Source organism: Heteronotia binoei, chromosome 5, assembly GCF_032191835.1.
Source record: "Heteronotia binoei isolate CCM8104 ecotype False Entrance Well chromosome 5, APGP_CSIRO_Hbin_v1, whole genome shotgun sequence".
Lineage (NCBI taxonomy): Eukaryota > Metazoa > Chordata > Lepidosauria > Squamata > Gekkonidae > Heteronotia > Heteronotia binoei.
Genome location: NC_083227.1, coordinates 84681543 through 84696873, shown reverse-complemented (window position 1 = coordinate 84696873; position 15331 = coordinate 84681543). Strand labels below are relative to the sequence as shown.

Here is a 15331-nt window from a genome sequence, read left to right as displayed (position 1 = left end):
GGTGGGGTTGAGAAGATGGGGCACAAGTAGACTACTGAAATGGAAGGCAGTTGTATTGATCTGGCATCAAAACAAACCAGGATTAGAACTATTTCTGAGCTTGTACTATATTCACTACACTGCAGTCATTTTGCTTCATCAGGTATTGGCGCCGGGCACTGGGCATGCAAGTTAGATATGCCAACTGTGACGACTACCAGTTTTGCTATTCCTACCGAGGGAGACCTGGACACAGGCCCTCCATACTCATGTTACATGGATTCTCGGCACACAAAGATATGTGGCTCTCTATAGTCAAGGTATGTTTCTGTTTCTCTGGCAGCAAAAGAAAAATGCCGCCTTGGGGAGGGGGAACCCTATGCAGTTGTGCTTGAGGGCTGATTCATATGTAATCATTCCTGTGCACTTGCCATTGTGGCTGGCATCCTTGTGGCATAGGTAATATATGGATATTTATAGGTAGATCAGTGTATGTGATTTTGGTTCTTCTGATGTTAGTCCAGGAAGCATTCATGTGATGCAGACATTCATATATTACCAGTGAATCCTGGAAGCCATCTACAGAGCAGTAGAACTGTGCTGTCAACCATGAAATCGGGATTGGGGACAAGTCCAGATGGCCCAGTGGGTGGTGTAGTACCAAGGTGGGAGTGCAAGAAAAGTCATATGATAAGATAGTTCCTACTTCTGTAGTACTTTAACATGGAATGTAGAAAGACAGCTGTGCAGACTGAATAGCACAGAGTTGTCCTGGACAGCTCTGGAAACATTGGGCTACCACACTTCTGCATCTGCTTGTGAAAACACCTGTGGTCAGTGGGGCTGCTCTTTTCTAAGACTTGAAATGAATTATTATGAGAGACTGGGAAGGGGATTGTGTTTGCTTGCTTACCTGTTCACAAAGAATTTGCTTTATGTCTAAAAACAAGCTGAGGATACTTGTTCCTTCCTCTATTCCTTCTCTCTCACACACAACAGCTCTCCTGTATGCTTTGCCTTGAAAGGAACAGGTTGTGCTGGATCAGCATTAAAACCACCCAGCTGTTGCCAGTACAAAGTTCAAAAATAACAATGGCTGGAAACCTGTTACGATTTGCTTTTGCATTAGTAAAGTATCTCCTTCAGCCTAATTACTTGGGACTTGTTTTCTACAGTTCCTTCCGAAGCACTTGCACTTGATTTGTGTTGATATGCCTGGCCATGAGGGCACCACCCGATCATCCCTAGATGACTACTCAATTTATGGGCAAGTGAAAAGAATACACCAGGTAACATTTCAAGTAATCACCCCATTTACTTATTCTTCTTGTTCTACCTTCTTGTATGCATAAATCACTCGAGGGTTCTTGTTTTGTTTTAATTAAATTATAAGCACTTTCACACATGCTGAATAATCCACTTTTAATGCATTTTAGTGATCATTTGCAAGTGGATTTTGCCATTTCACAAAGCGAACCCCAGTTGCAAAGTGGATTGAAAAGTGTGTGAAAGGATGTTATAATGAAGAGCAGAGGAGAATTACAAACCTGTGCTTGAACTGACATCTCTTACAATGCCACCCAAAGCAAATTTACAACCTTCTGTGCCCACTGAAGTCAATGAGCTTAGAAAGGTGTAATTCTGTTTAGGATGACTTTGTTAGCTTCTCATTTACAGTGTTCACCAGCAGCCATGGCCAGCCAATCACAGTCTCAAAGACTCCCTTGCAATCTCTCTCCCCTTGCCCACCAAATCCTTAATCTTTTTTATTCTTCAAGTTCTGCCTTCTGAAGATCCTAGTACATCTTTGAGTAAAAACAAAACCCCCACAAAAACAAAGTTGTAGCTGGTTGTTTGAATGAATGGGTTGCTCATGCTTTGGTGACTAGGAGTTCTTGTTTTCCATGGGGATGCAATCTGAGTCTTCCTTTCTCTTGCCTTTCTAATATATTGAATTGCAAGAGTAGCACTAAAGGCATTTTTTTTTACTGTGAGATGTACAGATATAGCCCTCTGTTCTGCCAATGGCTCTGTTTCTACTGTGTGACTTGCTTGACAGACTGCTGTTGCTTCTCTCTGGGCATTTCCATAAATAAGCAGATTATATGTACAAAAAACTGTTCGGCGCTAGTGTCCTGGAATCCCTGAGACAGTTCCCCTATCTCCTAGCGCACTAGTTCCTTTTTGTTATGCTTCCTATGTCTGTTTATAGAATGTGTTTGTTTTCTCAGTGGGTGAGATAACTGAACAGCATTGAAGATTACAGATCTGAGTTGTGGTGAATCAGGACTGTGCATAGACTACCTGCCCCCCATAAACACACTTCATTCACTCAGGTCAAGAGCTTGCACATTATATTACACATTTTCAGCCAGTAACACTAAAGTATTCTTGCCTTCCTCTTGTTCCATATGATACACAGCTTCATTCAGTCCGCCTCCCTCCATGGATTTCAGTAAAGTTCTCTACATGAAACATAAAGGAACTGTTACTTGTAATAATGGGGAGGGCACATGTGAAGTGTACCTCCAGACTCCCAAATCAAGGGATCTTAGCTGTGTGATCTTATTTATCAGATTTAAAATCAAAGATGGAAACTCTCCTGCATTCCATCACAAGGTCTAAGAAGTCAAAGTCAAGGAGGGGTGCCCCACAAACATCCTGAGTTTCAAGATCATCTGTAGTTGTAAAAACCAAATACTCAAAGAAGTTATCTAAATGAATAGCCAACTCTTACCCCAGTATTTTGGCTTGTAAGGTGCTAAGGATAGAACAATAGGTTTTGTTTATCAAGAACTCATCTGTATATTTATGAAATCACCCTAAAGATGCCAATATAGCTTATATGGGTTGAAGCCTATTCTACATTGGCATTGCCCAACAGAAAGTACATGACCCTAATCTTTTCTAGATCAAGAAAAAGGTATTTTGTTGGTGTGTGAAACTTGTAAAATCTGTACTGTTTGTGGGGCTTTCTTGTTCTCCCTGGCACAGTTGGGTCAAAAATCTTTCACATGTAACAGTACTTATTTCTTGAGAATAACAAAGGGATCCACTCAGGGCTCTGACAGTAAACTAACTTACTCTAGCTTTGTTCCTATGCATATGTTGTGGCACTGACTCTCAAGAGACATTATTTGCTTTTCGTATTTATTTTTAAATGCATCACTCTGATTGGTCCCAGTTCTATAAAATTGCTTCCTGTAATGTACTAATGCATTGTTGCCCTTTTGGTTCCCCCCCCTCCAGTTTGTTGAATGTATCAATCTGAACAGAAAACCCTTCCATCTGGTAGGCACTTCAATGGGTGGAAATGTTGCAGGCGTTTATGCTGCTCAGTACCCAGCAGACATCTGCAGTTTAAGCCTTGTGTGCCCTGCAGGTGAGTGAGCACAAGGAAGTAGTGGAATATAGAGCCAGGTCCCAATGAACTGCATGCTGGAGTTATGTGCCATATTTGTGTAGACTATGGAAGTAAACAGGATTCAGATAGCTCTTGAACTGTTTCCAGTCCCCTTTGGCCTTGGTTCAGACAGGTGCCTAAGGAAGAACTGCAGATTATATATTTAATGTGTGGCTAATTGCTGAATCTTGTAATCACATATTTAAATTTCCTCATCCCTTGCCATAATTGTTAGGACAGCTTTCCAAGATCCTACTATTAAGGCAGTGCTAGCAAAAGAGACTGGTGAGAACAGCTTTTTCCTGCTTTCTCCAGCAGCTGGTAGTGAACCTTGAAAGAGTGAGGCTGAAGGCAACATGGACGCTACTTCTGGAATTGGCCAAGTGGGGGCAGTTTTACCTGTTCCCCCCCCCCCATGAAGCCATCTGCCTTGTACTGATGAAAAACCACCTAGCCCCCCCCCTCCCGCCATTCTCTTGAGCATGTGTTCCAGTCCTCCACTAAAGACAGCCATTATGTGGGGTGGAAAAATACAACTTATTGACACATCAGGAGGACACTGATAGGTTGTTGCAAACATTGGAGGAAAGGGGGGCAAACATTGGAGGAAAGGGGGGCAATTGAACATGCTGTTTCTTTGTTCATAGTCCTCCTTTCTCACTAAGGCTCAAGGTGGGTCACATGGGACAATGCAATTAAATGGCATGATAATATGTCTGAAGGAAGAACAATGGGACTAGGATAATGAAAATAAGAAACAGTGCAAAAAAAGTATCAGACATGATCATTTAGAAGTGATGCAAAAAAAAAAATAGTATCAGACATGATCTGCCAAACAATATGGAGAATGGAATTATGAAATCAGAACACAGTGCATTAAAGAGCAGCTTGATATGTACAATAAACAAATAATACATACTCCAAACAATGGCATAGACTGCAGTCCTGGTAGATTTAATGTAACGTGTGATTCCATTCTGGATGTCAAATGCTGCATCAGCTTCTGATGCTGCTTTTTTCTGAATGCATCAAGAAATAGTTCATTATGGCCTTGCTGCTCTTGTTAAGACTAGCCAGCTAGCTTCTGTGTTCCTCTTGGACTGTAACATGCAGGTGTGCTTGTCCCGTTTCTCAGGATTACAGGCTTCCAAAGCTAGCAAATTTGTTAAGCAGCTACAGGAGCTGGAAGAGTCTGAGAGCATGGACAGGATTCCATTAATTCCATCCACCCCTGAGGAAATGGCAGACATGTTAAAGCTCTGCTCTTATGTTCGCTTCAAAGTCCCCCAGCAGGTAAGAAGCATAAATCGCAGGGCAGTCTGTCTTTGGCAATCCTGTTTAGCACCAAGGGTACTGCAGAAAGTGTCTTCTGTGCCAGAGGCCTGCTGCTATTTTAGTGAATGTTTATTAACCTAATACAAATACCACTTATGTGTATGTGGCAGATTGTGCACTTGTTCTGTGGTAGCGTGTGAGCCATGTCATTTTAATGCAGTGCCTCTGTGACTTCTCCCTTGGCATGAGGAACAATTCTCAAGCTACCCAATGTGATAGGAATTGTGAACGAGCATTTCAAAGTGCTTGGATGACTTGACTACCTTCAAACTGCTGAACCCTCTATCCTTAAAAAAAAAATGAAACAGTTATGAAGCAAGTATACAAATTGTAAGACTTGAAACTGTGATGCATTTCTAGATCTCGTAGTTTCTGAACCTTTCCAACACGATATTTCAAAATCCACGGAAGTCTAGATTTAAAAAACAACAACAACCAAAACCTCACTAAAGTGCTTAAATGATTATGGGTTGAATCCAAGAGTAATTTCTGCTGACAGAAAGGATTTCCATCACCAGAACAGGACTATCTTTCCTCCCTCCTTCCATGGCAACCTGAAATGTTCTCAAAATGCTCCTTGTGGAGGTCAGGCCACCTTAAGTAACTGTGTGAGGGGCCAGTGCTCCACAGGATTTATTGTGAGTCTGTCTTAAAATTCTTTCTCGCTATCCTTCTTTTTGGTGTTAATTTTTCCCCAAGCTCTTTCCTGAAAGCTCTTTAGCAGCTGTGTGGGTGTTCATACAGAGAGCAGAGATCACACTGTGCCATATGCATGAGGTATTTTTAAAAAGAGAAAGGGAGAAATGAATGCAACTGAAATGCTATTTGCTCCATTGGGAATGCTCAGACTGTTCACTCTGTGTGCAAATCTGACATTTGTTCAAAGGCTAAATAAAATGGCTGGAATTATTTTCAAAATGAGTGAATATATAATCAGTGTCTTTCAAGCAATCTTTCTGGCAAAGGATTCCCATTTTCTTCGATGGGAAGATACTCTCCCTCTTACCCTTCAAGCATATAGTCTCTTTCTTTTCAGAGATGGAGAGCTGCCTTAATTTGAATAATTCTTTGAGAAATCTTGTTCTGCAAGCAGCATGAGAGATGCATTTCTGTGGTGTCCTGCAGTAGCTTTTGCTGCAGTTTACCCTTTAATTACATATGAGAAAATGGAGCACAGAAGTGTTTGATTGTCAAAATAGATTTCCTGGTGTACCTAGGCAGCAGTTTCCTATGCTGTCTCCCGTGAAGGAAAATGCCAGAAGATGTATATGGCATACATATTCTGTTCTTCTAATACACAGTTATGTATTTTTAGATCTTGCAGGGACTCGTTGATGTGCGCATACCACATAATGAATTTTACCGTAAATGTGAGTGCACTACATCTTCTTTCCTGGGCCATGAATGGGAACACTTTAGGATGACTCTTTCTTGGGACTGAAATTTATGTTTCAACATTTCTGTGTGTACAGAAAAGAATATGGCCTGTCCTGTTTTTGTTTCTGTATTTTCATCTCTTTTTATTTCAAAGATGCTGTTTGTTTGATCTTTCCTTAATTTTTGGTTCAATTGTTTTTGCATCAGACAGGAAAACAGATGCTCATTTTACAGGCAATTTAAAAAGCATCCTATCTTCTTTCCATTGACATCAGTGAGAGACCCAGACTGTCTTCTTCTGCTTGAAGGATGTGTCCTCTTTTCCCATAGAGTAAGCAGGGTAGTTCACAGACAGGAAAGGCCTTCAGGCACTGCATCTCGTTCCCCCCTTCCCTTCCATTCTGTTTCAGCCAGTGTATCCAATGCAAAACACCTCCACTACATTGCTTTGCATGTCTAATGTGCAACAATGGGAAAACAAAATGAATGAGATTTGTTTTAATTTTTTCCCATTCACTTCTATCATTAAAAACAAATTTCCTTCTGTCTTCATTTTTAAAATAAATGCACAATTCAATTTCTGTTGTCCAAAACTCACCCTGACTTGCCATATACCTCTGGGCAGATCACAAAGCAAGGGATTGAAGCCATGATCATCATCTGTTTTCCTGTTGGGATCTAATGCTCTGAAACACATTGCTTGAAGGTTATGCATAGCTACTAGAAAGCCATCTCCAGGTGTTGGGGCCTTCAGGATGATGCTGTCCTACTAGACTGGTCCCCTCCTCTCCCCTCCCCAGCACCACTGTGGGCAGATAGAGCAACTGGCTGCTGGTCCTGAGTCCCATTACTTCTTGCTCACACCCCCAGCCAAACAAGTAGCTGCTGCCTCTATGTGCATTAATCACCATTCACTCATCCAACCACCCCTTTGAGTGATTTCAGCTGTTTCTTTGTCTCCTATTAGCTATTGCAGCTCACCTGGGCAGGTGAATGATCTGTGGCCAGCAGCAGCACCCACTGCTGCCTTCCCTCTGCCTACCTGACAAAGGAAGAAGAGGATGAACCACTCCCTCTATCTGTGTTAAGCATTATGATTATGTTACAGCATAAATAAATCTACCTAAGCTGTACATGGGGAAGAGAAGATAACACAGGGCTGATGGGTTTGGTGGCAGCCTCGTGGTCAAGCGCCACATCTGAAGGGATCCTAACACAGAGACATTCTCTGGCCATGCTGACTGGCTTTCTGTTTCTTGTACTCTGGACATTTTTTCTGTATCTTGTTATGTCCTTTCATTGACAAAAATGAATTCAGTATAAAAGATTTGGGTCACAATCAAATCCCACTTGTGCTAGACTAATTTTTTTCCTCTTCTTTCTCTCTTCTGAAAAGTATTTTTAGAGATTGCAGATGAAAAGTCAAGAAACTCTCTTTATGAAAACATGAACAAGATCAAAGCCCCAACACAGATCATCTGGGGAAAGCAAGATCAGGTACATCAGGCAATTTGCTTTTCATGCTTGTTCCTCTGTAGTGCGAATGAAAGATAAGTGAGTACAGAAGAATAACAAATGAGGAGAGCTAGAATGAAAATGACAGTGCCTTAAAGATGGAAAAATGTATTGCTGCATTTGTGGGCCCAGAGCCCAGCCCCTTTGTCCAGGTACATATTACTTTATAATCTAGGGGCTACTGGACTCAAAAAGGGGGTTTGTGCAGTGCATAACACAAAAGAAGTTTGGATAGGGTTTTTGGAGACACAAGAGGATTAGATATATACTGCCAGCCAACTATAAAAATACTGTATCTGGTAGAACCCATTGTGTTCTGACATTTCATCGTAGGGGGGAGGGGAGGGAAGGGAAGGAGACTGGAATTAGCTATGAGGAGCCTCTCGGCTACACCATGATTGTGTTTATTTATTATGGCTGTTAAGAAATTCAGTTGGAGAAATGACAATTAGAGTACAGGTTTGGTGAAGAAAATAGGGTGGAGAAATCTTTGTATGTGAGTCTTGGACAGTGCTTTTTTTGGGGGGGGGCAATGTTAAGATAAATGCCAGTACTCATATATAAGGTACCACCCATTTCTACCAATTCCTCCTTCAGGACTTACAAGCCCCCCCCCCACACTGCTGTCAGTATTTATTATGGTGATTAAAAGTCCTGGTATTGGACAAAAATGTTAAGAATATCAAGATATAGTTAACTTAGATGGCTGAGAGGTGTGGGTCGTAGAAATTTGTGTGTTAACTTCTGAACCAACCCCCTGGCTTGTTTTGGTGAAACAGTCTTCAACTGTAATATGTTTCAAATTCTTTGAGTTTTCCTTCAGAGTAAATTGTTTCTTGTTAACCTCTCACCTCTATTATCCACCACATCCCAGAGAATTGTGCAGAAAATGATTTGTCTGTAGGCTGGGACTTTGCATTAAGCTTGAATAAAGCTGAGAACTGCATATAGTTATTAGTATTCACCCCAGCCCTCAATTTAAAGATGCAGTTTAAAGAGAGGCTCTTAGTGGTGGCAGTGGAAGTAGAGGGAGGTGGTGGGGGAAGGGTCTCTGAAGCATAGACTGAACTGGCCTGCTTGGCTACAAATGCCAGGAGAATGATTTGTCCTGTTTCAGAGACCCCAAGTGGATTCCAGTGCACACATCAAGCTCTTGAATGTACTTGAGGGCTGCCCTGTCCATTTGAATGGAGACAACTGATCTGTACAGAACTGTTCAACCCACAGAAGATAGTCTGGCTGTCCTTTGGGTGGAGGAGCATATATGTGCAGAATTGCTGTAACAAGGCAAATGGATGTTGCATGGGAGATTGGGAATAAGAGGGTTGGGGGTGAATACTAATTCACCCAGAGTTCCATGGTAGCATTAGCACCAAAGCTTTAGTTAGGGAGAAAGATGTTGTCATGACAACCAAAAGGACTGACTTGGTTCCAGGAGTTGTTGGCAGTGCTGGGCAGGGCAGAGGCAGAAAAATGCTGCAGCAAGAAGGAAACCAAGGTAATGTGAAGCAATCAGCCATGAGAGTAGGAGGGCTGATTATATGTGAGGGAGTAGGAAAAATATGAGGACAAAACTGGATTGAAAACAAAGCGGAAGTGGATGAGGGATGGGGTAGCTCTAGGGAAGTTAGATTTGAGTCCAGTAGCCCCTTAGATATCAGCAAGATTTTTCGGGTATAGGCTTTTGAGAATCAGAGCTCTCTTCATCAGACAGTTTGCCAGAGAGCTTCTAACCTGAAAATCTTGTCATTTTCTAAGGTGTTACTGGACTTAAATCTAGCTGTTCTACTGCAGACTAAGGTGGCCACCCTGTGAAACTGTCCTCTAGGGGAAGTGGTATGCACTAGGTGATCCAGGTGCTGCAAAGGGCCTCCATTGGCTTCCCTTTTCTGGTATCACACCTGTTTTCAGTCTGAAGCCAGTCTCCTGGTTGGTCTCAAATATTGCTGTGGTTGTTCTTAATAGGTTCTGCACAATGAGATATTTTGTCTGATGGCTCTTTAAGGCAGCTTGAAACATGAGAAATTTCCTGTGCAGACAGCATTTCCATGTTGGGGCCGGATCTAACATAAATGGGACTTTGTGGGACCAGGTCATGTCATGTAATCCCAGGTACCAGAAATATACACTTTAGAAAGGACACAGACAAACACAATTAAAGACATTTTTTATTTAAAACATAAACGGACTTAAAACCTAACAATAATTAGCAAACATCTTGCATTGTATTGTTTATTCATTGTATTGTGCCTCTTGCTCTGAATGATTGCATCAAAATCTTGCGACAATGTCTGTGCTGTAGCAATCTTGAGTATGCTGTTCAGATGCGTTCATCTGCAAACTGCAAATTTACTTTTGATTTATTGATGTCCATTACAGAAAAACGCTGCTCACAGACATAGTTGTCCCAAAACATAGACAGAATTTTAGAAGCAAAAGATTTAACTTGGGGGTAATTAGCCCCTAGAAACTGGTAAAATTTGCTAATGCCAACTTCAGAAAATTTATCTTTCAGTACAGGGAACTGATCTCTGAAGCTTGATCTTCAGAAAATCTCCAGCTACCATCTGGAGGTTCACAACCCTAGCCAAAGCACCCATAACACTCCAAAATATAATGCAGCTTCACTACAATATAATAACAACATAATTACCATATTCAAAGAGGGGGTTTTTTTGCTAGCAGTTAGTACTTTACATTTCCAAATTTTTACCAGGCAAAGCATCCATAATACTCCAACATATAATCAGCTTTACTACAATAACAACAGCAGCATTACTTTATTCAAAGAGGGTAATATTGGGTGTTTTTGCTAGCAACTCATACTGACTGTAATTTCTAGGCTACCAGCCAAAGCACCCAAAACACAGTTTTACTACGCTATAACGGCAAAAAAAGAGTTCCATGGCACAGAGTGGTAAAGCTGCAGTCCTAAGCTCTGTTCACGACTGATTCCAGCAGAAGTTGGGTTCAGGTAGCTGGCTCAAGGTTGACTCAGCCTTCTATCCTTCCGAGGTCAGTAAAATGAGTACCCAGCTTGCTGGGTTGAAAGTGTAGATGACTGGGGAAGGCAATGGCAAACCACCTTGTAAAAAGTCTGTTGTGAAACTGTTGTGATGTGATGTCACTCCAGAGTCAGAAATGACTGGTGCTTGCACAGGGGACTACCTTTACCTATTTTAATGGCAAAACCCTTAACCTGGCCTGTGAGGCTGCAGCATCAGACAATTGTGCCTCTTCTAATGTTCGTAAACAAAACACAGGAGTTGTGTTTTGTTCCCAGTTGCAAAGCATAGCCCAGAAATGGAGCAGAGCCACTGGAAAGAGTCATGGAGAGCTGCTGACCACGCTGAGGCTCTTGGAACTTTTGCAAACAAACCAAACCCAGGGTCTTTGTAAACAGTGCATGCTTGTAAACAAATCATGCCTCTTGGTCTTTGTAAACAGTGCACATAGTAGTTAGCAGTCAGGAAGGCTAGGGGGGAGAAGCAGCAGCTGATCACAGTCATTGGACATGGAGTTGCCAATAGCGATGCCGATTCCAACAGTAATCTGCAGTAAATTTTAACGAGGGAGTAGGGGGATTGTGGAGGGGGTGCGGTCTACCCGCAGGCCGGATTAGAGACCTTGGTGGACCGGTTTTGGCCCATGGGCTGTATGTCTGACACCCCTACCATAGGCCTTATGACTTAATTAATAGGGGGGGGGGGGTTGCATTCTTCTCATCTTTGCCTTTTTATTCTCATTTTTCTTCTAACATAGCTCAGCTAACATAATTATATGTACTGTCGTCTTTAGCCATTTCAGCATTGGTTGGGCTGTTCATGTTCTGGCAGCCATTTAGCTTCTCCTGTGCCGTATCAGTCTTCAGGACTAGTGAGATTAATGTTGCTTTGTGAATCCAATGTGAGAAGACGTAAACTTCTTGCTGTCATCCCACTTTCCTCTTACTCTTGCAGGGTGTCTGTTTCTGGATCGCCCCTTTTAAAATCTAAGGGTGTGTTCTGGATTCAAAGAGATTCTATAGGCAGGATTATTTATTATTGGATTGTTAGTTTATTAGAATCCATGTGGCCTGTGGGGCTGAACTGTTTCCTCCCTCCCAGTATGGTGAACTCTTAATCTCCAACCTCAGTGTTAAAATCTATTGCAGTTCCAGCCTGCAATTAAATGCTTCTTGAAGTCAAGCTGATTCCTGATGATTTCCTGCTGAATGCCACTGATGTAAGGGACAGTGCAGGGTGTTTGTCTATGATGACTCATTTTTCTTAATCTTGTGACAAGGCATATTTTTCTTTTGAGCAATATCCTTTTCTTCTCCCTGCCTCTAGGTGCTGGATGTTTCAGGAGCAGATATTTTAGCAAAATCAATTCCTGACTGTCAAGTACACATTTTGGAAAACTGTGGACACACTGTAGTCGTGGAGCGGCCCAGGAAAACAGCAAAGCTCCTCTTGGAGTTCTTAGCTACTGTCCAGAATGCAGAAAACAATAAGAAACTGGCTTGAACTTTCATTGTCAATTGAACCCTTAAGCTAGATGTTTCGGTTGTGATGAAATTCTCAGGGATCTTGTACAGAACTTGGTGACCGTGCCAAAATCCCTGAAGAAATCTGAAAATTTGATCTATTAATTTGTAGTTCCGCCAGTGCAGTGACTGAAAGGACACTGAATAAAGTTCAGGATATGGTTGCTCATGGTAAAGTCCAGTAAAGTTCCACAATATTTGGGAAGTAGTAGAAGACCTATCATATCTGTGGTACTATACATTTATTTTTCTTTTGGGACTATCCCATTTATTTTTATAACATTTTCACAAATTTTAAAACTAGATATCCAAGTTGGGATTGGATTCTGTGTTAATTAGATAGCCTGAAGATATACAGATCCACTTTTTTATCTTACACAGTTGATAATTTTCATCCTTTGCAATGACCTGGTATATTGTAAAGCCTGGATGAGTGGAAGAAGATGGGCAGTTCTTGTGGTGGCTTCCTGATTTCAACCAATCTTCTTGCAATGTTATGGTGCAATTCCAAACAGAATTTGTACCCCTATATGTCCATTGATTTCTATGAACTTAGAAGGGTGTAACTCTGCTTAGGGTGACATTATGCCTACCTTATCCTAAGCAGCTTTGCTCATAACTAAGTACCACTGATTTCAGTGGGCCTTACTTCCAACTAAAATGTGTAGAGGACTACAGACTGAGTTACCTGAGGAAAAAAATGTATTTCCTGCTTATCTACTGGACTTTACCCATAGAGTACATGTCATATAATTATTTATATAATATATAAACTAGAATATGACCTGAAATCAGAAAATTCTATATCATGGAATGTACTGGCCAATCCTTATGTTTATATGCAGCTCTGTTATGTGATCTAGCATAATATCTGGCTAATTGGAACGTAGATGTCAATGACATTCATTTAAAATATATAGGAAACACAGTAAAGAGGAAAACTTCATAGATGGAGAGCCTCAGAGGTATCCTGCCTCAGTATATATGGCTTTGCATGATAAGCAGCTCTTACAGAAGATTCTGGCGATCAAAATGTTTGCAGAAGTGCCGTTTTTGTAGCTCATTAATTTATTATTTTGTCAGAGAATGAAGGTGACATACAAGATGTTAATGGAATAAAAGTTTCATGGACTGTGCAGCTCTATACTGTTTACACTAATTTATTATGGATGAGTTTTTCTGTCCCTTGATGACTCCTTTGTTATGTATGTACTGCCTTAATTGTCAGCAATGCTGAAATAATGGTATCATCTGGCTTTGCTTTCATTATAAGTATGTTCTTATAAGCCTGTGGTTGTGATATCCAAACAACTCTGGAAATAACTGGTCTAGGAATTCAAGCTTTTAAGGGGCAATTCATTGCTATAGAATTCATGTGCACACACACCAACCTGGTTTAGATCTACTGAGGTCAAGTGAACTAACTGCACCTGTATTTATGTGATTAGCAAATCGTTCCCTAAGTAAAGCGATCTTTCTGTACAGTTAATAAACCATGGAGCCATTTTGGAGCCAATCCTGGAGCCATTTTTTCCATCTAGGTGGGATCGGATCCAAGCAATAACTACTGTAGACACACAAGTGATCAAATTCAGGTGCAAGTGGGAGTGAGCTGTTTTCTCAGCTCTTTTCTTAATTACATGGTCCATTGAGTGTTTTGATGTAAATACCTGAGTTATTGTAATGAATTCTATGAATTCTGTGAATGGTTAAATAATTGGGAGTGGGGATGAATAATGGATGAAATATGTAACAATAAAATATAATTAGAGTGTTCTAAAGGCTTGTCTGCTTACCAAACTCTTACAGTGTGAATTATTTATCAGATGCTGTATAAGCTTCAACAGATTGCATTTTAAAAAAGTATATAGGGACAGAGCATACCAAAAATGGTAGTCTTTTCTTTTTCCGGTTATTTGTACTAGTATCTGGCAGCACGTTGTAGCTGAATGATAGTCTGTATTAAAACCAGAAAACTAAGCTTGTTGCATAACCATGATTTTTTTTAACATATGGGGAAGGTTTTTGAAAATCTAATTCCCCTCTTACAAAATGTGCAGCAAGCTTCATTGCTAATTTTCATACAAATTTATTTCAGTATGTGCACTTAGGATAAAAAACCCTCATTACACACATACTCCAAAACAGTCCTAGTAAATTGGTGGGTCCACTTGAGAATTAATGGATTAAGATTGCAACCACAAAAGAATTTATTGCAGCACTTGATGGCAAATGCCTTCTTTGGTTCTTGTTCTTGCTTTTACTGGGAGCCACTGAGTATATAGGCTAATACGCCACTATGTCACTATACATCTAGTTATAGGTTTTGCATTTGGATTCTGAAGTCTCATTATATTATAATCTGCATGGTTTTACTGTACATTTCTTTGAATTTATGGCTGCCATATGACTTTTAATGTGGTACATAAAGTCCCCATGTTTAGAATTGTTATTATTTATTAAAATATGTGTCCATCTTTAATTTGAGAAGATCAGGAAACTGCTCTTTATTTGATCATTGTTTCTGCTACAGGTGTAGGAACATACAAAAAGGCTGGTTATCTTAATGCATATAAAACTGGAAGAGACAGAGAAAGTAAAGAGCTACATGTTTTCTCATGGTGTTCAGATTTTAGTGATCTGTCATATGCAAAAGGATTTGATTAAAATGTAATTGAAAGAAAATTCTAGTTTTTGGGGTTTTTTTGAAAAAATATGGTCTGAGAACTCTGTCTAGTTTTGAAAAGGCAGTTGAGAGTTGGCAAAATAAGAAAAAAAGTGAGGATGGAGAAGAGAAATGCCAGTTAGCTCAAGCCCTTGAGAATTAGAGATTTATAGAATGCGGATTTTCAATGTTGAAGGAATTTCCAAGTTGTTTCTTCCTCTTACAGTTCCTCACAAGTGCCCACCTTTTAAAATGTATGTTATCTGATCTTTGACTGTGTATTGTATGCATCTTTCCCTCTTCCCCCCTCCCTTCTCTTGTTCAGTTAACCTCATTTTCCAGCTCCCTTTTTATAATTCCTCTCTGTGACCGTTGAGGTAAATGAAGTTGGAATGCTAAAAGAAAGATAAAATAGGAGGAAAAAATACTGGAATAAAGTTCTTGATGGTCAGTAGTACAAGAAACCACATCCCATCTCTCTAATAAAATATTAGTTATTGCAACAGAAGGTGATTTTTCTGATTTTAGC

The 15331-nt window shown here is 40.5% G+C and overlaps 1 protein-coding gene across 2 annotated transcripts in view; it reads left to right on the top strand.

The window, feature by feature from the left end:
• LOC132572555 (monoacylglycerol lipase ABHD6-like) overlaps window positions 1–14822 on the top strand; it is a 51087-nt gene extending 36265 nt beyond the window's left edge. For both annotated transcript variants that reach the window (XM_060239720.1, XM_060239721.1), the window contains exons 3-9: window positions 143–299; window positions 1155–1268; window positions 3229–3361; window positions 4518–4675; window positions 6033–6087; window positions 7491–7591; window positions 11941–14822. In XM_060239720.1, coding sequence (XP_060095703.1) covers window positions 143–299; window positions 1155–1268; window positions 3229–3361; window positions 4518–4675; window positions 6033–6087; window positions 7491–7591; window positions 11941–12117 — 895 coding nt within the window. In that variant the 3' untranslated portion in view covers window positions 12118–14822. The remainder of the gene's footprint in view (window positions 1–142; window positions 300–1154; window positions 1269–3228; window positions 3362–4517; window positions 4676–6032; window positions 6088–7490; window positions 7592–11940) is intronic.
• The last annotated feature ends 509 nt before the right edge of the window (window positions 14823–15331 follow it).